General features: G+C 44.7%; 2 protein-coding genes across 4 annotated transcripts in view; one reads left to right on the plus strand and one right to left on the minus strand.

Moving 5' to 3' along the window:
* RABEPK (Rab9 effector protein with kelch motifs) overlaps positions 1-19612 on the minus strand; it is a gene marked incomplete in the record, with an annotated part of 524880 nt that extends 505268 nt beyond the window's left edge. The window contains 1 exon segment of the mRNA XM_073600345.1: positions 19483-19612.
* Positions 19605-24818, plus strand: part of PPP6C (protein phosphatase 6 catalytic subunit) — a 319511-nt gene continuing 314297 nt past the window's right edge. For 2 of the 3 annotated variants that reach the window (XM_073600349.1, XM_073600347.1), the window contains exon 1: positions 19605-19760. In XM_073600349.1, the coding sequence (XP_073456450.1) occupies positions 19686-19760 (75 nt within the window). In that variant the 5' untranslated portion in view covers positions 19605-19685. The remainder of the gene's footprint in view (positions 19761-24818) is intronic. The other variant, XM_073600348.1, reaches the window with a different exon arrangement.

Below are 24818 nucleotides of genomic sequence, written 5' to 3' on the forward strand. Positions count from 1 at the left end.
AAAAATGGCCGTTGGGCTATATTGCGCACGAAAGATGATCTCCCCCGCTTCTTACACACCTTGGAGCTCAACCCTGTGGACTTCCCGGATTGGCGCACCACTCCGGACATCCGGAAACCCCAGCTACCTCAGCCTTGGATCCAGGCGGCAGGAGGCAGGCGTTCCCGTGGCCGCAACAGGCAGACAGAGGGCCGACGTCCGGGCGCTTCCACAACCAGTGACTGAACAAGCTATTGCCACTCCTATTTGTTATTTCTTTTTCTAATCTCTGGACATAATCCCCTCCTTATCGTCTGTATTTTGGCCGGGACACTGGGCCCATTAGTTGCATTGCTTTAACAATATACCTCCTTCTGCAAGACGCTGCACGTTGGGCCCTTTTTACTATTACCCAACTTTGAGATACATTATGCACCGTGATGGACTGAGGGGGTATGCTGTTCAGCCCCCTGGTTGGCTGCCTTGTTTTTTGCACTTTTTGGAAGTTCGAGTTTTTGATTTTGTTGCTGTTTTTCTTTTTCCCTTTTTTGCACATTACTTATCCACCCTGTTTATATGTTGTAATGGACTGGACGGAGGGATGGGCTACTCGTCCCCTTGGTGGTTACCCACGTACCCCACTTAGGCCTCACCTTACTAGGTGACAGTCCCTAGAGGGACTCCGAGTTTTCACCCAGGCGGTTTTCGGGTTGATACCCCCCTTCCGGGAGAGTTCTGTAGTCTACCACGGTGCATTACACCGGTCCGGTTAGATACGGTCCGGCCCCTGTGTTATTGTTGTTTTATTTTTCTCATCTCTCCTTCCTTTTCGCCCCTTCCCTCCCTACCCTCCCCGCCCTTCCTCCTACCCTTCTTTTAATCCCCCCCCCCCCCTTCTACCCACCTCAAACTCCCTCTCTCCTTCCCCCACATTTCCCCTCTTTGTATCACTTAGTGCTTTACATCGCTTTTGAAAACTAACGTTTATTGCTTTGACCTTCAGGTTGTCTCTTGATCGACTGAACCATGCGCAGAGGACCCAGAAGGGGTGAGACCGATCCATTATCATCAAACTCAGGTACGCCGTCACTAAAGGTACTATCTTACAATGTCAGGGGGCTCTGCTCTCCACACAAGCGCAAAAGGCTCTGGCTGGAGTTAAAGAGGCTGGGAGCCCAGGTAGTTTTCCTGCAGGGAGACTCACTTCAGGCAACAGTCCCTCCCTAAGCTACCCACACACCTTTACACCCAATGGTTCTTTAGCAACTCCCCGGTAGCCAAATCGCGTGGTACTGCCATTGCATTTCATAAATCATGCCCATTCCAACTCTCAGAGAGCCAGGTTGACTCACAGGGTAGATACGTCTTCGTGAAGGGGGTCTTGGCCAACACAAAATTTACGTTCGCGACTCTCTATGTACCTAATGCCCAACAACTCCCCTTTATTGATTCTGTGCTAGATAAGTTGAACGAATTCAGGGAGGGCCACCTAATCCTTGGAGGGGACTTTAACGTAAGCCCAGACCCGCTCGTTGACACGTCCAGAGGCCGCCCCACTCACTCCCAAGCCTTCCTCAAGCATTTTCGTAAGTCACTGCAGAATAACTTCCTTATAGACACGTGGAGATGCGTCGGATAGGGACTACAGCTATTACTCGAGGATGCATGATGTATATACGCGCATTGATCTTATGTGTGTGGATCATGACACCCTTGAGCTGTTGCAGTCAGCTGAAATAGGCAATATCACTATTTCAGACCATGCCCCAGTGTGGGCTGTGTTGAGGGTTCCAGATGGAACACCGAGGGCTTGGTCTTGGAGGCTCAATGAAAACCTCCTGGATGACGCCTCTGTAGTAGCTAAGGTCTCTGAGACCATCACGCATTTTTTTACAGAGAATGTATCTGAGGATATGGCAGACGGAGTTGTGTGGGAAAGTCATAAGGGGAGAATTGATCTCCCTGGGTTCTAAACTCAAAAGGGAAAGACAGATGGACTTCAAGAGGGTACTGACAGCCTTGCAAGAAGAAGAACTTAGACACAAACGTCAGGGAGATACTAAAGCCCGTGAAAGGTTGACTGAATTGAGAGAGCTGTTTTCCCGCCTCCTTGATCGTCGTGCAGGTAAGCAACTACGCTACCTATCGCATAAATATTACGAACAGGGCAATAAGTGCGGCAGAATGTTAGCTAGAGCGCTTCGGAAGCGACGATTGATAGCGCATGTACACTCGCTTCAGTCCCCTGATGGTACAGCAACTTTACACTCCTCTGGGATTGCCTCCATCTTCAGAGATTGTTATGCAGACTTATATCACCTAGATAAGGATACCTCCCACATAGGGCGGACAGCAAAACAGAAAGCTATTGAAGACTACCTCGCCTCGGCCGGACTCCCCTCTTTGACACCTGAGCAGCAGCTAGACCTTGACTCCCCCATCTTCCCTCAGGAGATTATTGCGACGGTGAAGGCCCTACCTAATGGGAAGAGCCCTGGCCCGGATGGATACTCCAAAGCGTATTATGTAAAATTTCTTCCCTTGCTACAAAACCATATGTGTAGGTATTTTAACTCTTTAGCCACAAACCATCAGATTCCCCCTGAGGCATTACTGGCCCACATTACTGTACTTCCAAAGGAGGGTAAAGACCCCACCCTCCCACAGAGCTATCGACCAATATCGCTACTCAATGTCGATATTAAAATTTTCGCTAAGATTATGGCAAATCGACTTAAGCATGTCTTACCCTCCTTTATTCACCCCGATCAAACGGGATTCATTTCGGGTAGAGAAGCTAGGGATAATTCCATCCGGGCCATGCAGCTCATACAGTGGGCTTGTTCCCACAGGGATTCCACACCCTATATCATTCTGTCCACAGACGCTGAAAAGGCTTTTGACAGAATAGATTGGTTATACCTTAAGGGTGTTCTAGAGGCCTGGGGACTGGGCCCTCATATGCTTAAATGGATCATGGCACTCTACACGATCCCCAGCGCGAAGGTCAAGGTAAACGGCCATCTGTCCCTGGGGTTCCATATACGGAATGGCACGAGACAGGGGTGCCCCCTCTCTCCCCTTTTGTTCGCCCTGGCTATGGAGCCTTTGCTTAGAACTATAAGGGCAAACACTGATATTAAAAGGGGTGACGGTGGGGTCAACGGAACACAAACTATCGGCCTATGCCGACGACGTGCTCTTTCACTTGACCTAGCCTTTGGTGTCACTGCCAAACCTTATGAGGGAACTTAAAAATTTCAGTCACGTGTCAAATTTTAAAATAAACTTTTCGAAATCTGAAATTCTGCCCATTACCATTCCTGTAAAGATGGCCACCGACCTACAACAAGCTTTCCCATTTAGTTGGGCTAAAACATCTATTAAGTATTTGGGTATACAGCTTACAAACTGATTTGATACTATATACTCAGCTAATTTCCCTACCCTTCTGAGCATGGTGCGTAGAGACTTACAGAACTGGGCCAAGACCTCCTTCACATGGCTGGGTAAACTTAGCATATTTAAGATGAACGTCCTCCCTATAGTGCTCCTTTATTTACAGATCTTACCCATCCCCCTCCCCAGGGGCTTCTTCACACAGCTTCAAAGCCTAATGATTAATTTCATTTGGCATGGTAAAAAACCAAGGCTGGCTGCGTCTCTATTGCAGAAACCCAAAGAGTTGGGAGGCTTAGGCCTCCCAGATATATACGGCGATATTACAGAGCCATTGCGATCCAACATATCCTTAACTGGCGTCACCATGGGGGTTCAAAATTGTGGGTCTCCTTGGAGAAGAGCTTAGCTGGCCGCGACCTGTCTTACGCACCCTGGTTACCCCGCAAATACAGGGGACTCTCACAAACGTCTTCCCCATTAACTATTCACACCCTGCGGGTCTGGGACCGCACAAATGCTCTGTATGCTTTGGTGCCCCCGGGCTCCCCACTGGCACCGCTGGGGGGATTTAGGTGGCTCCCTCCTGGGGAGCAGAGGACCTTTTTCGGCACTTGGGTTACCGACGGCAATTATAGTTGCGGCAAATTTATAGATAAGGGCAAGTTGATACCCCTAGACGCTTTACGGACTAGTCATGGCAGATTCCCCATGGACTGGTGGAGGCACCAGCAACTCCAACACTTCCTGGCAGCAGAAGGGGCCCCGATGAGAGGGCTAGACGCTATCACCACACTAGAAACATTTTTCTTAGAAAAAGAACCAACTCCCAATCTGATTTCTGAGATATACAGGCTCCTAGGATCAGTTTCCACTGTTAACAAGCCGGCATTTATACGGGAGTGGGAACGAGACCTGGGGGTAGAGTTCACACCGGAACAACGTCTGCTCATATACAAATTAGCACACTCCAGCTCCATAGAGTCTAGAACGCAGGAAACTAACTACAAGCTTCTAACTCGCTGGTATCGCGTACCAGCTGTCATTGCACGTATTTACCCCTTGGTTTCTGACCGCTGCTGGCAGGGTTGTGGTCAGAAAGGCACCCTTCTTCTTGTTTGGTGGGAATGCCCAGTAATTAAGCCTTTTTGGATGGAAATACAGACTACCATTAAAAACGCCCTGCAGATCGAGATTCCGCATTTCCTCTTGCACCTCCCTACCCTCCCTCTGAGCCATTACAAAAAAAGCGCCCTTCCTCATTTACTAAATGCCGCTAAAAGACTTATACCGCTCTATTGGAAACATCCGCAGATCCCTACTTTAAAAGAATGGCTACAGAAAGTGGACGATATCAGAGAGCGGAGGAGTGGGTGGCGAGGTGCAAAGATAGGAGTGAGCGTTTTGACAGTATTTGGGCCCAGTGGCGGAGATTCACTGTCGACGCCAACCCTGTGACCTCTAGCTTAGATGTCGCGCTGTTGGAGTTAGCGGAGCCCTCCCTGAAGCTAAGGAGGCCTGTGAATGGTGACATACGTACCTGACTAATATGTCTCACTGCCCTACTGGTAGTGCAATGTGTAAGCTCTTCCTTCCCCTTTGTGTGGTTCACAAGGTCTATAGTTGAAGGTCCAGATAAGGCGCTAGGCACTACTAGTGACTAAAGGCATGTTTTTATGTCTACCTCTTTAAGTATTACCAAGTTGCTACTGGTTTAGATGTATTGGATAGGGGTCCCGCCTGGTGGCAAAGGTCCCGCCCTCCTCCTAGACCAGCTCGTGTGATAGACAGAACACTGTGCTTATCACAAAAGCTGGTCTAGGTGGAGGGCTGGACTTTTGTCACAGCGTGGCCGAAAGTTTCACACTGAGCTCCAGATACAGCGGGAGATGCCTGCTGTGCAATCCAGGTACTAACTGCATGAATGGGCACACAGTCACTACTAGCGAGATTGCAATTATAGGCACATTGAGGATGCAATGACGGGCACAATGAGGCGGCAATAATGGGCGTGAGATTACAATGATGGGCACGGTGAGGCTGCGGTAATGGGTACGGTAAGGCTGCAATGGTGGGCATGGTGAGGCTGTCGTTATGGGCACGGTAAGGCTGCAATGATGGGCACGGTAAGGCTGCAATGATGGGCATATTGAGGCTGCAATGATGGGCATATTGAGGCTGCAATGATGGGCATGGCGAGGCTGCAATGATGGGCATGGCGAGGCTGCAATGATGGGCACAGTGCGGCTACATTGATGGGCATGGTAACGTTGCAATTATGGGCATGGTGAGGCTGCAGTGATGGGCATGGTGAGGCTGCAGTGATGGGCACGGTGAGGCTGCAGTGATGGGCACGGTGAGGCTGCAGTGATGGGCACGGTGAGGCTGCAGTGATGGGCACGGTGAGGCTGCAGTGATGGGCACGGTGAGGCTGCAGTGATGGGCACGGTGAGGCTGCAGTGATGGGCACGGTGAGGCTGCAATGATGTGCACAGTGACGCCAGCAGCCTCTGTTGTCCGTGCCGCAACGCATCCTGAGAATTTACCAGTAGCTAATGCATTTCCCACCCTAGGCTTATACTCGAGTCAATACGTTTTCCCATTTTTTTGTGGTAAAATTAGGTGCCTCGGCTTATATTCGGGTTGGCTTATACTCGAGTATATACAGTAATTCCATAAAAAACATTTCCGCTGCATTTGTGAAGAAGGCTTCAGGGCGCCCAAGAAAGTCCAGCAAGCACCAGGAGTGTTTCCAACAGTTGATTCAGTTGCGGGAACGGGGCACCACCAGTGCAGAGGTTGCTCAAGAATGGCAGCAGGCAGGTATGAGTGCATCTGTACACACAATGAGAAGACTTTTGGAGGATGGCCTGGTTTCAAGCAGGGCAGCAAAGAAGCCACTTCCCTCCAGAAAAAAACATCAGGAACAGATTGATCTTAAGGTACAGGGATTGGACTGTTGAAGCCTGCATAAAGTCATTTTCTTAGAATCCGCTTTCCGATTGTTTGGTGCATGCAGAAAAAACCTTATCCAGACAAGAAAACCATGCCAACAGTAAAGCATCCTGAGACCATTCATGTGTGGGGTTGCTTCTCAGCCAAGAGAGTGGGCTCACTCACAATTTTGCCTTAGAACACAGCCATGAATAAAGAATGGTACAAAAACATCCTCCGAGAGCAACTTCAACCAACCATCCAAGAACAGTTTGGTGAGGAACAATGCAATTTCCAGCAGGATGGAGCACCTTGCAATTAGGCAAAAGTGATAACCAATGATATGGTTGACCACCCCCTCAAAAAAAAAAAAAAAAAAAAAAAAAAAAAAAAAAAAAGAAACTTTACTCACTGTCACAGTCTCCGTGACTGCGGTCTTCAGTGGCTCTCATCCTACCTATCCCAAATGCACCTCCAGGCCCCTTTCACACTTGTGCGACTTCAAAGTTGCTCGATTTTCTTGCGATTTTGCAGCCGCGATTTGAGATCAGTACTACTTTGTACAACTTTGGCATTAACCATTCTCAGCTTGTGCTTACAAAGTTGTACTGAAATTGTGTCTATATTATTCAGATACGATTTGCCTGCTACTTGAGGGTTTAACATTGAGGTCTATGGACATCAACTCACATGGAATTTGGACCAAAGTAGTGCAGGAACTACTTTGAAGTCGGCATGGCTTAAAGTCGTGCCAATATGAATGGTAGTCATTGAAAATCATGAAGAATGACTTGTCATGCGATTTTGCAGTACAAAATCGTGGGACAAGTCATATAAGTTTGAAAGGGGACTTAGTGTCACTTACAATTCTACTTCCTCCTCTCCTCTTCCCTTCTCTGTAGGGGTCCCCCAAGGTTCTGTTCTTGGACCTCTCTTATTTTCAATCTACACCTCTTCCTTGGGTCAGTTGATTGCAGCATGCGGCTTTCAATATCATTTCTAAGCTGATGAGACCCAAATCTATCTCTCCACCCCTCAACTCACTCCATCAGTCTCCTCACGCATCACTAACTTACTAATAGACATATCTGTCTGGATGTCACACCACTTCCTCAAACTCAACTTGTCCAAAACGGAGCACATATTTCCTCCCCTACGTGCCTCTTCCCCTGTTTTCTCTGTCAAGAGCAATGGCACAACAATCCACCCATCCCCACATGCCAGGGTGCTAGGTGTTATCCTGGACTCTGAACTCTCCTTTCGGCCCCACATCCAATCCCTTTCCAAAGCTTGCTACCTCAACCTCTGCAACATCTCCAAACTACGTCCCTTCCTAACCAACGAAACCACAAAGCTCCCGATTCACTCCCCGGTTATCGCTCGCCTCGACTACTGCAACTCCCTCCTCATTGGCTTACCTTCAAATAGACTATCCCCTCTTCAGTCCATCACGAATACTGCTGCCAGACTCATTCACCTTACAAACCGCTCAGCGTCTGCTACCCCTCTCTGCCAATCCCTCCATTGCCTGCCACTCACCAAACAAATTCAATTCTAAATACTAACAATAAGTTACAAAGCCAGCCACAACTCTGCCCCCAGCTACATCACTAGCCTAGTCTCAACATACCAACCTAATCGTCCTCTTCGTTCCTCCCATGACCTCCTGCTCTCTAGCTTCCTCATCACTTCCTCCCATATTCACCTTCCGGACTTATGCCGAGCCTCTCCCATCCTCTGGAATACCCTACCCCAATCTGTCTGCCCTACTGTTGCAAAGCAGTGCGCAAACTGTCAGAGCTATATAAATCATGTATAATAATAACCAAGTGGCTTGGGGAACAAAACATCAAAATTTTGGGTCCATAGCCAGGAAACTCCCCAGACCTTAATCCCATTGAGAACTTGTGGTCAAGCCTCAAGAGGCGGGTGAACATAAAAAAAAGCCCACAAATTCTGACAAACTCCAAGCATTGTTTATTCAAGAATGGGCTGCCATCAGTCAGGATGTGGCCCTGAAGTTGACTGACAGCATGCCAGGGCGAATTGCAGAGGTCTTAAAAAAAGAAGGGTCAACACTACAAATATTGACTCTCTGCATTATTTTAATGTAATTGTCAATAAAAGCCTGACACTTATGAAATGCTTGTAATTATACTTCAGCACAGTATACCAAAGTAATACCTGACAAAAAGATCTAAAAACACGGAGGCAGCATATTTTGTGAAAATTAATATTTGTGTCAGTCTCAAAACTTTTGGCAATGGTTGTACATAAGTATTCGCAACCGATCTCATAACTATCCCGTATAAGACCCTGTAGTAAGGAAGCTATGGATAGCATTTGGATTATCCCTGAAGTGACAACGGAGGCTAAGCAGAGTGGACGATTGCGTTCCGAGGCCCTATACCGCTTAGGTGGATCGGGTGGAAGCACGGCATTTGTGACGGAGCTACATAGGGGGACCATCCATTATCCATACATGTCTATTACCCCTGTAGGGGTATGAGGAGTGGGTGAGTGGGGACCACAAAAGTCACCAGATCAGCTTTGAGCACAAGAGTCATCAGACTGTTTGGACTTTTTTTGCTATTTGGATCATCACTATATTACATATCTCTTTGGCTCACTATTTTTGTTGGTTTTGTTTTTTTGGACTTGGGATTGTTTTTTTGATTTTTGTTGTACTTGGAATATTTCATTTTTGGTCTTGGCGATAAGTTTACGTAGATGAACATTATTTATACACTTTCTGGTATATGATTGGCGGTATAATTGCCATTTAGTTTTTTGTGTTTGGTTTTTTTCGGGATCAATATTATTCTTCACGGGATCACTATATTTAAGTTGATATACCTATGATCTATAATTTTTATATTATTTTTCTACATATACATTTATGGCTATTTATAGTCATACTATGGTTGTGATTAGTTTATGAAGTATCACATACGTATATAATCTAATACACATTTGCATTAGTTAAGAGGGGCATTTATATCAGTGCACATTTCACTTATATTATCTTTTATTTTATTTCATACAGTGATAAGGGTTTATGTTATTTCTGTTTAGGGTAATCCCGGCTATTGTGGGTGCCTAAATATAACAATACCCCCCATATTAGGGAGCGCCACTTACCCCACCTTCTGAATTTATTTGTACATAAGTATTCGCAGCCTTTGCCATGACACTCAAAACTGAGCTCAGGTACATCCTGTTTTCACTGATCATCCCTGAGATGTTTCTACAACTTGGAGTCCACCTATGGTAAATTTAGTTGCTTGAACATGATACGGAAAGGCACACACACCGGTCTATAAAAAGGTCCCACTGTAAACAGTGCATGTCAGAGCACAAACTAAGCCATGAAGTCCAAGGAATTGTCTGTAGATCTCCGAGACAGGATTGTATTGCGGCACAGATCTGGGGAAGGGTACAGAAAATTTTTTGTAGCATTGAAGGGCCCAATGGAGCACAGTTGCCTCCATCATCTTTTTAAATGGAAGAAGTTTGGAACCACTAGGACTCTTTCTAGAGCGGGCCAAACTGAGCGATCGGGGAGAAGGGCCTTAGTCAGGGAGGTGATCAAGAACCTGATGGTCACTCTTATGCCGCGTACACACGACCGGACTTTACGGCATACTTGGTCCGGCGAACTGGAGTCCGTCGGACAATTCGATCGTGTGTGGGCTCCAGCGGACTTTTTTCCCCCAAAAGTTTGACGGACCTAGAAATGAAACATGTTTCAAATCTTTTTGACGGACTCGAGTCCGGTCGAAAAGTCCGCTCGTCTGCATGCTAGTCCGAGGGACAAAAAACGACGCTAGGGCAGCTATTGGCTACTGGCTATGAACTTCCTTGTTTTAGTCCGGTCGTACGTCATCACGTACTAATCCGTCGGACTTTGGTTGATCGTGTGTAGGCAAGTCCGTTCATTCGTAAAGTCCGTTGAAAAGCCCACAGGACAAAGTATGCCGTAAAGTCCGGTCGTGTGTACGCGACATTATGCCCTGTACACACGATTGGACATTGATCGGACATTCCAACAAAATCCATCAGATTTTTTCCGACGGATTTTGGGCCAAACTTGTCTTGCATACACACGGTCGCACAAAGTTGTCGGAAAATCCGATCGATCGCTCTGAACGCGGTGATGTAAAACACGTACTTCAGGACTATAAACGGGGCAGTAGCTAATAGCTTTAGTCTCAATTTATTCTGAGCATGTGTGGCACTTTGTGCGTCAGATTTGTGTACACACGATCGGAATTTAAACGATCGGATTTTGTTGTGGGAAAATTTTATATCCTGCTCTCAAACTGTGTGTGTCGGAAATTCCAATGGAAAAAGTTAGATAGAGCTCACACACGATCGGAATTACCAACAACACAATCCGATTGCACTTTTTCCATCGGAAAATCTGACCGTGTGTACAGGGCATTGCAGAGCTCCAGCGTTTCTCTGTTGAGAGAGGAGAACCTTCCAGAAGAACAACCATCTCTGCAGCACTCCCATTGGGCCTTTGTGGAGTGGCCAGACGGAATCACATGGCAGCCCGCCTGGAGTTTGCCAAAAGGCACCTGAAGGACTCGCAGACCATGAAAAACAAAATTCTCAGGTCTGATGAAACAAAGATTAAATTCTTTGGCCTGAATCACTAGCGTCACGTGTGGAGGAAACCAGACACCGCTCATCACCTGGCCAATACCATTCTTACACAGTGAAGCATGGTGGCGGCAGCATCATGATGTGGGGATGAATGGCAATGGAGGGGAAAAAAGGGATTTTTACAGTACAGAGATAATAGACAGAAAAAAGGTTATATAAAAAAACTGATTTTTAATTTAACATTCAAGGTTAAAAACATGTAGATAGTACATAGTTAACAAATATTACGGTGTTTATACAGTTACAGTGGTCAAACAGGACACAAGTGTGTTTTTTTGAGAGATGATATGGCTGCATACTAGCCCGACATGTTTCTCTGTATTGCTTTTTCAAGGGATATGCAAGCCGAGGATTAATATCATCCAACACTCTTATAGTTCTAAAAATAGAGAGCAACAATATGAGCAACAAACATAACAAATCATGAAAATATTAGTTAATAAAAGACGACAAACATATTAGACATAAATAAGCGCAGTGTCCACTTTGACATAGCACAAAAAAGTGCTTACCCTGCTTACCCTGCTTAACCCCAACCTCGGTCAGTCCCCGCTCAACCATCCACTAGGAGCTGACCCGGGCAATAGCACAGCGTATATCAAGAATGATGTGCAAAATCTTTACTTTTCTACTTGACCTGACTAGATCCGAATATCGCATCCCATCAGACGCAATTCTGCTTTTCCGATTTTCCCTTGACTTCTTTGCTTCCCCAACTTGGATTGACAGTCCAGTCCAAGGTTTGCTCCACAGCTTGATTTCACTATGACCTGCTTAGCCATATCCTCTTACAGTCCAGAAAAATGTACTAAAACTATTAGCAGAACTCTGGAGGTTGAAATTCCAGATGAGTTTTCCTGGAGGAAACTCAGATCATTGGAAATGACGAGGGCCGTTTCCTTATCGTTAAGGAACTTATCTGCGAGCAAAAACTTACACTAGCTTGCCTATGAGAATAAGATCTTGGCTTCGATTCCCTATCTTAGGTTACTATGCCAACATAGAGAGGGCATTGTCTTGGTAAGGGTGACCTGAACCTGATACTTGACCAATACTTGATGCTTCGTGGGGGGGGGGGGGGGTTGTTCTCCTGTTTGTCACGCTCAAAATTAGGTAAGCTTAAAACTTTGGTACATGATCACCAATTGATTGATAGTTGGCAAACTATTAATCAACGAGAGAGATTAAACTTTCTATTCCCCTCCTCACAAAACTTATACCAGATTAGATTATATATTGCTTTCGCAGAATGCCCTTCCCTTTCTCCCACATGGCTAATCAAATCGTACACACTCACAGACTAAGGTTTGAAAAGAACCAGGGGGGTAAATTGTGGTAAAGGGGTGTGGGGGAGAAAGAACCTCCGAACCCTACTGAAGGGTCAGATGTTGCGCCTTCACCCAGGCGGCCCATATTTTATCAAATTTCTTTGGACAGTTTCTTCCTAAATAGGTTAGTTTATAGAGAGGCAGGGCAGCATTTACCAGGGACAGCCAAAGTTGTTTAGTGGGGGGTTGAGTTTGGTTCCAGTGTAGAAGTGTTGCTTTCCTAGCGTAAAATGATGCATAGAATACAAATAACTTTTTCCCCTGAGGAGCTTCAAGGAAGTCGCATATACCTAACAGGAGAGGAATAGGACTTTATGGGACATTTATCTTTTATATAGAATTAATATAGTCAAGGATTACTCTCCAAGGATTACTTCTCCATTTTGGGGCAGGACCAGACTACATGGATGAAAAAAAAAAAAAAAAAGAAGAAGAATTTGTGCAAGTGAACGTGAGGGACACTATTACTAATGGAGCTGGGGGGGGGGGGGGGGGTAGAACCCTTGTGGGTGGAACTCCAAAGGGAGGAAAATAATGGGAAAGTACTAGTAGGCGTATGCTACAGGCCCCCTAACCTGAGGGAGGAGGAGGAAGCTGACCTCTTATCACAGCTAGGAATGGCGGAAAGGCAGGGCAATATCATTATAATTGTGTATTTTAATTATCCTGATACTGACTGGGCAGAAGGAACTGCCTATTCAACAAAGGCTCGCCATTTCCCAAATGTCTTGCAGGACATTTTCATGGGTCAGTTGGCGAATGCATCAACAAGAGCTAATGCGTTACTAGACCTACTGATTACAAACAATACAGACCTGATCAAGGATTTAGAAATACAGGGCAGCTTAGGAAACAGCGACCACAGGTCAATTACATTCAGTATAAATTACAGAAAAAATAAGCACAAGGGGAACAAGTACACTGAATTTCAAAAGAGCCAACTTTCCAAAAACTGAGCTCTTTGCTACATGATATTGAATAGGATAAAGTCCTAGGAACACTGAGGAAAAAATGGGAGTGCTTTAGGAGCATACTAAAAAAAAAAAAATAAAAAAAAAAAAAAAAAAAGAAGAAGGTATTGGCCATTGCATTCCGATGGGAAATAAGTATAAAAGAGATAAAATGAATCCCGGCTAAACTCTAACATAAAAATGCATATAAAAGCAATAGAAAAGGCCTTCAAAATATATAAGGCTGAGGGGTCATTGTCAGCATTCAAACAATACAAAGAATGCAACAAGAAATGTAAGAGCGCAATAAGATCTGCTAAAATGGACCATAAAAGGCACAGCGGAGGAGTAAAAAAAAAAAAAAAAATCCCAAGAAATTTTTAAAATATATTAACAGTAAGAAAGTAAGGCCAGAACATATTGACCCCATCAGGGATGATTTTGGTTACAAAAGACAGAGAGCAGGCAAAAGTTTTAAATGCATTCTTCTCCTTAGTTTTCAAGACGGAAAAAGGGGATATAGTAATCAAGACTATAATGTTAGTAACACATCACAGATCATACCTTCGTGGCTTACAGAAGCCAGTATCAGAAAAAGACTTGAAAAACGTAACCCAAATAAATCACCAGGATGAAGACCAGGTATAGATGGACGCCGTCTCCAGGGATGACATTGCATCGCTGGAAGGCTTCGTTTTGAGGCAAGTTTCACATAATATGCTAGTATGCAAAGCATACTTGCACATTATGCCTTTGCCTTGCAAGTAAGGCAAAAAAAAAGTGCAGCGGTTTACAACCGCTTTAAAGATGTTGTAAACCCTGGGGCGAAAAAAAAAAAAAAAAAATTATATTATATATATATATATATATATATATATATATATATATATATATATATATATATATATATACATATACACACATACATATACACACACATACATATATATACACACACAGAAGGCATAGTGAGCTAGTATGCATTCACATAATAAAGGCATAATGAGCTAGTATGCATCATTATCCCCTTCATGACTAAGCCTATTTTTGAAATTTGGTGTTTACAAGTTAAAATCCATATTTTTTGCTAGAAAATTACTTAGAACCCCCAAACATTATATATATTTTTTTAGCAGAGAATCTATGTGAAAGATTTTTTTTTTATATTTATTTTATTTATTTTTATACTTAAAAATTGTGTTTAAAAAAAAATGGTTTTTTTTTTACTTTTATTGCTGTCACAAGGAATGTAAACATCCCTTGTGACAGTAATAGGTGGTGACAGGTACTCTTTATGGAGGGATGGGGGGTCTAAAAGACCCCCCATCCCTCCTTTACACTTCAAAGTATTCAGATCGCAGAAAACGGCGATTCTGAATACTGTGTATCTTTTTAAATTTGGCGCCATTGGCAGCCGAGTAAACGGGAAGTGACGTCATGACGTCGCTTCCGCGTTTACATTGAGAAGGCTAGAACGAAGCCGCCCACAGCTTCGTTCCAGCCCGCCCACAGCCGCCGAAGGCAGCCGATTGGACACCGGGCGTCCCGATGTCCCCTCCCGCTCCTCCGGTATAACAGCCGAGCGGCTTTTAGCCGCATCGGTTGTTATATACGGATAACCGATCGCCCGCTCGACACAACGGTACCGGGATGATGCCTGCAGCTGCGGGCATCATCCCGGTATAACCCCCGAAAGCCGAGTACGCATATGTGCGTACGGTCGGCGGGAAGGGGTTATGAAATACTTACCTTAGAACGAAGCCCTCCAGTGGCTCCCGCACACCGCTGACATCTTCCCTGCAATGACGTCACTCCCGCATATGCGCGCGGGAGCCGCCGCTTACGGCACGGGCTCTGAAGGTCCGGCGCGGTAAGCCGGACCTTCAGCGCGCATGCGCCAAGGACATCATCGGCTGCATGCACTCTGAATATCTCCTAAGCAGTGCAAGTTTAGGAGATATTCACAGTACCTGTCACGTACCTGATGGTAGAGCCCGATATGCAGGGAAGGGCCTCTCTTACTCCCCTGACTCAGGCCCCCCGATAGAGCAGACAGGAGGCGCAGAAGTGCAGAGTCGCACGAGTGCCTGACAGGTCGCAGACCGTGGAACTGGAAACAGTGGCAGGTGGCACTGTGGTTCAGCAGGATTCTCCAGCTAGCAGAAGAGGCAGGTTAGGCAGACCGGGTCATACACTGGCGGGTACGTCAGGAGCAGATGTGAAGGCAAAGGCGTAGTCAGGACACAGGCCGGGTCGGGAATGGGCTGGCAGCGAGGTAGTAGAAGGAACAGGCAGGTGCAGAGATCAGAACAAACCGGGTCAGATGCAGGCAGCAAACAACGGAGTCAGAGGCAAGCCGGGTCGGGTAACAGGTACAAGTATCAGATGCAAGCAAACAGGAACACACAGGAACGCTGTAGAACAGACAGCACTGGGTGAAAGCACAGACTGAGTTTAAATAGCCTACTGGGCACCAAGGGCTGTCACAGGTGCGCGCGTGAGCGCACTGGCATTCTAACTGAACAAACAGGCTATCCTGGATTCGCATCTTGAGTACTGGCGTGCCCTTGTTGGCCATGTGCGCGTACAGACGCACGCAGGTGCACCGGAGGTGTTCTGACAGGGGCTGAGGTCACAGGTCGTCTTCTGTCGGCCATCTTGGGTACTGGCTGGTCTTCCCTGACAGTACCTAAAGGTAAGCCTTATTATAGGCTTACCTGTAGGTTCAAGTAAAAAAAAAAAATAAGAGTTTACTTCCTCTTCGAACACCATTAAAAATCTGTGAAATGACTTGAAGACTGCAGTCCACAAATGGTCACCATCAAATGTAACTGAACTTGAGCAGTTCTTCAAAGAAGAGTGGGCAAAAACTTGCAAAGTTAGTAGAGACATATCCCAACAGACTAAAGGCTGTAATTAAAGCAAAAGGTGATTCAACAAAATACTGACACAAGGGGTGATCCTTTTTCCAACTCGGTAATTGTTTTTGAATTTTTGTTTTATTTTCGAGCATGTTAGTGTTATATCTTTCACTTGGATGAAGTTGCACTGAGTAAATACAGCTGGATAGAACAAATACTGCATCTGTCTTCATTTCAGGCTGCAAAGCAACAAAATGTAAGTATTTTAAAGGGAGGGGGGTGATTAATTTCTATACCCACTGTACATGACTCTTCGCTTTGCTTTCTGGTCTCACAAGCTTTATGCCCTGTACACATGATAGGATTTTACGACAACAAAATCCATGTTTTTTTTCCGACGGATGTTGGCTTGAACTTGTCTTGCATACACACTGTCACACAAAGTTGGTTGGAAATTCTGAACGTCAAGAACGCGGTGACGTACAACACGTACGACGAGCCGAGAAAAATGAAGTTCAATAGCCAGTGCTGCTCTTCTGCTTGATTCGAGCATGCATGGCACTTTGTGTGTCGCAATTGTGTACACACGATCAGAATTTCCGACAACGGATTTTGTTGTCGGAAAATTTGAGAACCAGCTCTCAAATTTTGTGTGACGGAAATTCCTATGGAAAATGTGTGATGGAGCCTACACACGGTCGGAATTTTCGACAACAAGGTCCTATCACACATTTTCCATAGGAAAATCCTATCGTGTGTACGAGGTATAACTGTGCTCCCCCAGCTGTCCATGACCATTACTTGAAGAAGGAACAAATTAGCTGTTCCGAAATGCATCGCATGTTGACGACATCACTTCCGGTTTGCTGTCCAGGCTGGTTCCTTCCCGCTGACGTCACTTCCTGGATTCGGCTTCCATGCTGTCTTCCCAGTATCCAGGAGAGATGGTACAGTGGGTATAGAAATTAATCACCCCCCTCCCTTTAAAATACTTACATTTTGTTGCTTTGCAGCCTGAAATGAAGACAGATGCAGTATTTGTTCTATCCAGCTGTATTTACTCAGTGCAACTTCATCCAAGTGAAAGATATAACACTAACATGCTCGAAAATAAAACAAAAATTCAAAAACAATTACAGAGTTGGAAAAAGGATCACCCCTTGTGTCAGTATTTTGTTGAATCACCTTTTGCTTTAATTACAGCCTTTAGTCTGTTGGGATATGTCTCTACTAACTTTGCAAGTTTTTGCCCACTCTTCTTTGAAGAACTGCTCAAGTTCAGTTACATTTGATGGTGACCATTTGTGGACTGCAGTCTTCAAGTCATTTCACAGATTTTTAATGGTGTTCGAAGAGGAAGTAAACTCTTATTTTTTTTTTTTACTTGAACCTACAGGTAAGCCTATAATAAGGCTTACCTTTAGGTACTGTCAGGGAAGACCAGCCAGTACCCAAGATGGCCGACAGAAGACGACCTGTGACCTCAGCCCCTGTCAGAACACCTCCGGTGCACCTGCGTGCGTCTGTACGCGCACATGGCCAACAAGGGCACGCCAGTACTCAAGATGCGAATCCAGGATAGCCTGTTTGTTCAGTTAGAATGCCAGTGCGCTCACGCGCGCACCTGTGACAGCCCTTGGTGCCCAGTAGGCTATTTAAACTCAGTCTGTGCTTTCACCCAGTGCTGTCTGTTCTACAGCGTTCCTGTGTGTTCCTGTTTGCTTGCATCTGATACTTGTACCTGTTACCCGACCCGGCTTGCCTCTGACTCCGTTGTTTGCTGCCTGCATCTGACCCGGTTTGTTCTGATCTCTGCACCTGCCTGTTTCTTCTACTACCTCGCTCATTTGTCTGTCTCAAAGGGGAGATCTCAGGGGTCTGTTTAGACCCCTAACATCCCACCAAAGCCCCCCCCCCCCCCCAAAAAAATATAAAAACAGCTGTTGTAAAAAAATTCTAAACAATGAAAATGTGTAAAAAAAATAAAATAAAACTACTGACACCACTCTCCCCTACCATACCAACACTGTCCACTGACCCAACACCCTCCCTACAAAAAGCATTGTGAAAAAAAAAAAAAATTTAAAACAAAATTAAAAATTGTAAATAAAAAAAAAAAAACAGATATTAAAAATAAAAAAACTAGACACGGTCAACTGCCACATATCACCCACCCCTCTCACCTCCTTCCCAAGAAGCACTGTGAAAAAATAATTTAAATTGGAGTTCCACCCACTTTTACAACTCTTCAGCATCCCTCACTAAACTGTGCACTGTAAACAAATTGGATATATTTTTATTTTTTTTCTCAGCACCTACTGTATATCTGCTGTATTAATTTTTCATTTCCTCCTCCCTGGCCGGGGCCCATCGCATCATTTCCTGTTTGCAATGCCTTCTGGGAAGGGGCGGCAACTTCCTCTGAAACTGCCGTTGCTATGGAAACCTGACCTGAAACCTATTACACTGCTTGTGCTGCACTGAGCATGTGGGGCGGCAACTTCCTCTGAAACTGCCGTTGCTATGGAAACCTGACCTGAAACCTATTACACTGCTTGTGCTGCACTGAGCATGTGCGAGATCTGCAAGGATGAGATCCAGGAAGAAATACAGTCTGGCTTCAGATGCCCACGGCCTGCTGTAAGTTTATAAAATAACAAACTACTGCTATAAACTAACAAAACAGACCTTAGTTTACAGACTAACTTTACTAGAATAAATTAAGCTTGTGTATTATAGGGTTATTTTTATTTAAAAAGTATAATTTCAGCCGGAACACCACTTTAAAAAATACTTGCCAGGGGGGTTGCGGACGCGAATCGCCACCTCCCTGAAATGAGTTTTTGCAGGTTGGGATGTCTGCAACTTATTAAGAAAAATTGTAAACGCACTGAAAAACATGCACAAATGCACATGCAGAAACACACAGTAAATGCAGAGATTGTGGTATAAATGAGCCCTAAAGCAATTCCACTTTAGTGTTCGTTCACACATGCCTGTACAATGTGAACGGGCCTTTAAGTATGATCAAACCAGTAACCCACGGCAAGCTCTTTTTCATCTGTTCAAAGTGCCCATAAACAAAGAAAAGTTATCTGACTGCAATAGGTGACTATATTTTTCATTGTTCCCTGAATAAAACTATACATGAAAGTGACAAGTCAGGTCAGGCACTCATTCACAGCGCACATAACCAACTCTACTGCTACAACTTTCACGCTGAAAGGCCCGGTAACCATGGAGACCGCTTCCCTTTCTGTCGAGGCAAACTTTTGCCAATGCTAAATTCTCATCGAAAAGCAATTATTAAAACGTTCACAAATTCCTTTCAACTAAGTTCTCTAGCTATATTCTTCTTACCACAGCAGACGCCGTAATCTACGAATCTGTAAAAGCAACCCGACAAGTGCAATATGTAAATAGTTTGTTGCTAATGAAGTCTATTAAGGAAGAAGAATCGTAACCCTCCTCCTCTTCCGTCTTTTCTGTCCAAAGGAACAGCCCGGGCCGGATGCTACGTTCTCTTGTTGGCTCCCGCCCTAACAGTTGCTTCCGCAGGGAAAATGGCGCCTTTGGATCTAGACAAGTACGTGGAAATCGCCAGGCAGTGCAAATATCTACCCGAGAACGATCTGAAGGTGAGAGGACAAAAGATCAGCCTGTGTGCCGCTGCCATTTTGGAGGCTATGTAATTAGTCTTTGATCAGTGTTCCAGAATGATCCGTCGTTTTTTTTTTTGTTTTTTTTTTGTACACCATGGTTATAAGATTGCTGGCCGTGGAGCTGCTCGATCCTTATTGTGGAAACACTAAATACAGGAAAGGGTGCCAAACAAATGCATTACTCTTCCGTAGCAAGGACCGTTTGTGGTTTTTTTATTTTTTTTTTTTTTTTTTTTTTTTTGCACAAACAAACCTGTATTTTCTAAAAGACACCCTGTAAAAAAATTATCAATTTATCCGTTTTTTTGAGAAAATAGAAGAGCTGTAGTTATGCAAAGTAGACAAAAAAGATTTCCAGTATGTCAAGGCACAAAATTGCTTGCACCCATGAAACGTTAACACACTTCTGTACCCTGTATTTTTCTTAGGTGATGCTTTAACCACTTGCTTACTGGGCACTTAAACCCCCTCCTATCCAGACCAATTTTCAGCTTTCAGTGCTGACGCACTTTGAATGACAATTGCGTGGTCATACAACACTGTACCCAAATGAAATTGTTTTCACCACAAATAGAGTTTTCTTTTGGTGGTATTTGGTCACCTCTGCAGTTTTTACTTTTTGTTAAATTTTTTAAAAAACTGAATTTTTAAAAAAAAAGTTATTATTTTTTTTTTTTTATATATTTTGTTAGAAAAAATTTTAAAACAGGTAATTTTTCTCCTGCAGTGATGGGCACTGATGAGGCAGCAGTGATGGGCACTGATGAGGCGGCAGTGATGGGCACTGATCTGTGGCAATAATGGGCACTGATCAGTTACACTGATAGGCAGCACTGCTAGGTGGCACTGATTGGCACTACTGCTGGGCATTGATAGGTGGCACTTGTGGGCATTGATAGGTGGCACTGATGAGGCAGATGTGCCTCTTCCACTTCTGGACCGATGTCCCTCACATCTGAGCCGGTGATCAGCTTTTTTTTCTACTCATGCTGTCAGCGTGAGTAGAAAAAAAAAAAAAATTACCTATCTTTTGTTTACATCATGTGATCAGCTGTCATTGGCTGACAGCTGATCACATGGTAAGGGGCCGGGACCGGCCCCTTACTTGGATCGGTGATCACCCGAGTCTCAGTGACTCGGTGATCACAGCGCGCGCCCTGCAGGGCAAGTGCACAGGGGAGGCCGTCATATGACTCCCGGGAATTCAGGTCCGCGCTGTGGCTGTCAATCGGCCATAGCGCGGATGTCAAGTGGTTAAATTTACAGATCATCAGTATGTCTCTTCTGCATTAAAAATCTCACCTCTCCACAGTTTATTTTTTCAGTAACATTCCACTTTATCAGATGGCACCTGTACCTATATTTTGGTGCACTTTCAGAAAGTGCACCAGACCTGCAGGATATAATAGAAGTCTATGGCAAAGAGTAGCTAACCCAGGAAAGTTGCAGATGCACTGCGCTGCTTCCTGCGGTGCTGGTAAACCGTAGCACAGTTTGAATGCAGCCTTCTAATAGACTCAGAACAGTAAGGGTTAATTTACATTTTCAATTTGGGGGTGGTAAAACCCCATAGTTAAGACACTTTTTTTTTTTTTTATTACTGCCGTCCCAACCACATCCCCTTTAGTTGCAGTAGGCAGGAGTGTACATGTGTCGCAGCTGCAGCAGGAGCTTTACGCCCTGCCATGGTTGGTGGGTGTAGCACCTGCCAAGCATGACCTATTCAAGTAAATGAGGCTGCTCTGCAAGTACCCTGCAAACTTGTGCAGTACAGCAAACAAGGGGTTAAAGCATGCAGCGTTGTGATGCTTTCTCACTACCTGCTTTGGCACCTGCGGAAGCATGCAGTTGTGGGGCTCTTGCAGAGTGGCCCCATTTACTTGAATGGGTCGCGATTGTCAGGTGGTAGCACCCACCAAAAGCAACAGGGGGTTTATTTCCTGCTGCGCATGTGTACACCTTTTGGCTGCTGCCTCAGCAGCTAAAGGGGGTAGGATTTGGGGGTGGTAAAACTGTCTCAACCGCAGGGTTTTACTACCCCCACAACTTGAAATGTGAATGAGCACTAAGGATGCTGACATTTGAGCGTGGGGATGGGGACTGAGGAGGAGCTGCGGACACACTGTGAGTGAGGGACAATGACTGATCGCTAAGGAGCATATCTGTAGTAACTTGGAGTACTGGGAGTATTTTTGTAGTAACTTGGAGTATTTGTAATAACTGGGAGTAACAGCTTTAATAACTTGGAGCACTGGGAGGAATTTTTGTGTAAAAATCTTTGTAGTGACAGAATGACCTTGTAGTAGCTCAGAGTACTGAGGTTGACCTGGTATACTGGGAGTAACTTAAAGTAACATAGTAGTGGGAGTAACTGAATAACTTGGAGTACTGAGTAAGTGACTTGGTGTACTGACAGCAACCATAAGTAATGTATAACAACATTGGAAAGCTGGGAGTGATATTGACAGAGTACTGGGAGTAACTTGGAGTACTGGAGTAACTTGACTTAACGTGGAGTACTGGAAGCGACTGAGAGGAACTTGGATTAGCTGTAGCAGCAGCAGTAACTTGGAGAAGTGTAGAGTACCAGGAGTAACCTCCTCCTTTTTTTTTTTTTTTTCTTCCCCATTAGCGCAGTGGGTAAAATGTCCAACAGGATTGGTGAAGCAACCCAGCGCATGTCTTTGCTTCATGTATACGTTCCTTGAAGAGCCGTTTGAGGTTGATTACTTCTGTGTAAGCTAGTGGTTTCTCTGGAAGCCCAGATCCTGGATCTAGAGAATCAGGTGGCAACACTGCGCAGCATCAGCAACCTGAAATGGAGCTTGGGCATTACCCAGCAGGTTCTGATGGAGGCCAGTGTAGAGGAGGGTGGAGAAATAGTTACAGGAGCCAGAGTTAGGTAGCTGGGTGACAGGGGGAAGCGCCTTAGAGAAGCCAGTCCTGAGTTGGTACATCCCAACAAATATGCCAAGTTGCGTGATGTTGGGAATATCCGCTCAAGGGTAGCATTGCTGGAGCAGCCTTCCTCCCCTAGCTGCCAAGGGAGTGACTGCTCTGGTAAGATGGGGGGGGCAAGGTTAGGCAGGTACTTGTAGTAGAGGACTCAATTATTAGGACTATTCAGGCAATTTGTCACAAGGAGGAAGCAAAAGTCAGCAGTGAGCGAAGGTCAGAGGGTACTGGTGGAAGCATTAGTGGTAATCTATCCATAATACCTAATGCTCGTGTAAATGAGTTGGCAAATCATAATTGCAGATTTCAGAATACCTAAAGAGAAAATTAATCTGCACTCGTACAAAACTGAGGGGAATGTACACAAATGCCAGGAGCCTAGCTATTTAATTGGAAGGACTGGAGCTACTGTTACATTAGGAGGATTTACACTTTGTGGGAATATCAGAAACATTTGACAGTTTGACAGCTCACACGACTGGCTGGCAACCAGGAGTATTCCAGGAAGAGGGAGGGAAGAATAGGAGGAGGAGGAGTTTGTCTATATATCAAGATTTATTTGGGGGTGGGAGAGAGGAATGATCTCTCAAATGGGGCAAGGTGGAGGTGGAATCAGTGTGATTGGAACCTCAAAGGGAGGAGCAAGTGAGAATTGATGGTGGGGCGGGGGTGTTACAGGCCCCCTAACCTGAAGAAAGAGGAGGTATTTGCACAGCAATTTAGTTTCTTTTTTTTTTTTTATTATTAGCAGAGACCCTAGAGAATACAATGGCGGTCGTTGCAAATTTGTATCTCGCACGGTATTTGCACAGCAATTTTTCAAACACAGTAAATGTATACCTAACATGTCATGCTTCAAAATTGCACACGCTCATGGAATGGCCCCAAACTTCAGTACTTAAAAATCACCATAGGTGACGCTTTAAAATGTTTACTGGTTACATGTTTTGAGTTACAGAGGAGGTCTACAGCTAGAATTATTGCTCTTGTTCTAACGTTCGTGGGAATACTTCACCTGTGTGGTTTGAATACCATTTTCATATGTGGGCGGGACTTATGTATGCGTTCACTTCTGCGTGCGGGGACAGGGGCACTTTAATTTATTTTTTTTTTTATTTTACTTTATTTTTTTAGTTGGACACTTTAAAAAAAAAAAAAAAAAAAATTTGATCACTTTTATTCACTTTTATTCCTATTACATGGGATGTTTACATCCCTTGTAATAGGAATAAAAGTGATCAAATTTTTTTTTTTTTATTAATTTTACTTTATTTTTTTAGTTGGACACTTTGATCAAATTTTTTTTTTTTTTTTTAAAGTGTCCAACTAAAAAAATAAAGTAAAATTAATAAAAAAAAAAAAAAAAATTGATCACTTTTATTCCTATTACAAGGGATGTAAACATCCCTTGTAATAATAATATGGCATTCCAGGGCCTCTTTACAGTGAGATATGAGGTCAATAAGATCCCACATCTTACCTCTAGGCTGGGACACCTGAAATAAAAAAATTAAATAATACACAATCTCAACTGCCAAGCCGAGGCGGTGCCGTTTGTTTGGATGCTGAGACCAGGCTTGACGTCATAACATCGTGCCCGGCCTCCAAACGATCATAGAGACTCCGAAGGACCAGATCTCTCTATGGTAAACATCCGGGGCTGGCGGATCCTGTCTCCGACTCAGAACAATCAGACGCCTGAACAGCCGCTATGATTGTTCTTATGGTGTAGGGAATCGCCGACTGAAAAAGACAATACCTGAATGATGCCTGCATTCAGATATCCCCGCTCAAAGTCAAGGACATATTACGCCCGGGGGGCAGGAAGTGGTTAAACTTGTATTCCCCGGAGAAGAGACACTTGAGAGGAGATCTGATAGGAATATACAAATATTTCAATGGTGATCTCAGCGTAGGTAGGAAACTATTCAGTCTCAGGGAGTGTAAGAAGACACGGGGCCTCTCTAAGAGACTGGAGGAGAAGCGGTTTAACCTTAAAGTGGAGTTCCACCCAAAAATGGAACTTCCGCTTTTTGGATTCCCCCCCCCCCCCCCCCCTCCGGTGTCACATTTGGCACC

The sequence above is a fragment of the Aquarana catesbeiana genome, linkage group LG09 (genome assembly GCF_042186555.1).
Source record: "Aquarana catesbeiana isolate 2022-GZ linkage group LG09, ASM4218655v1, whole genome shotgun sequence".
NCBI lineage: Eukaryota > Metazoa > Chordata > Amphibia > Anura > Ranidae > Aquarana > Aquarana catesbeiana.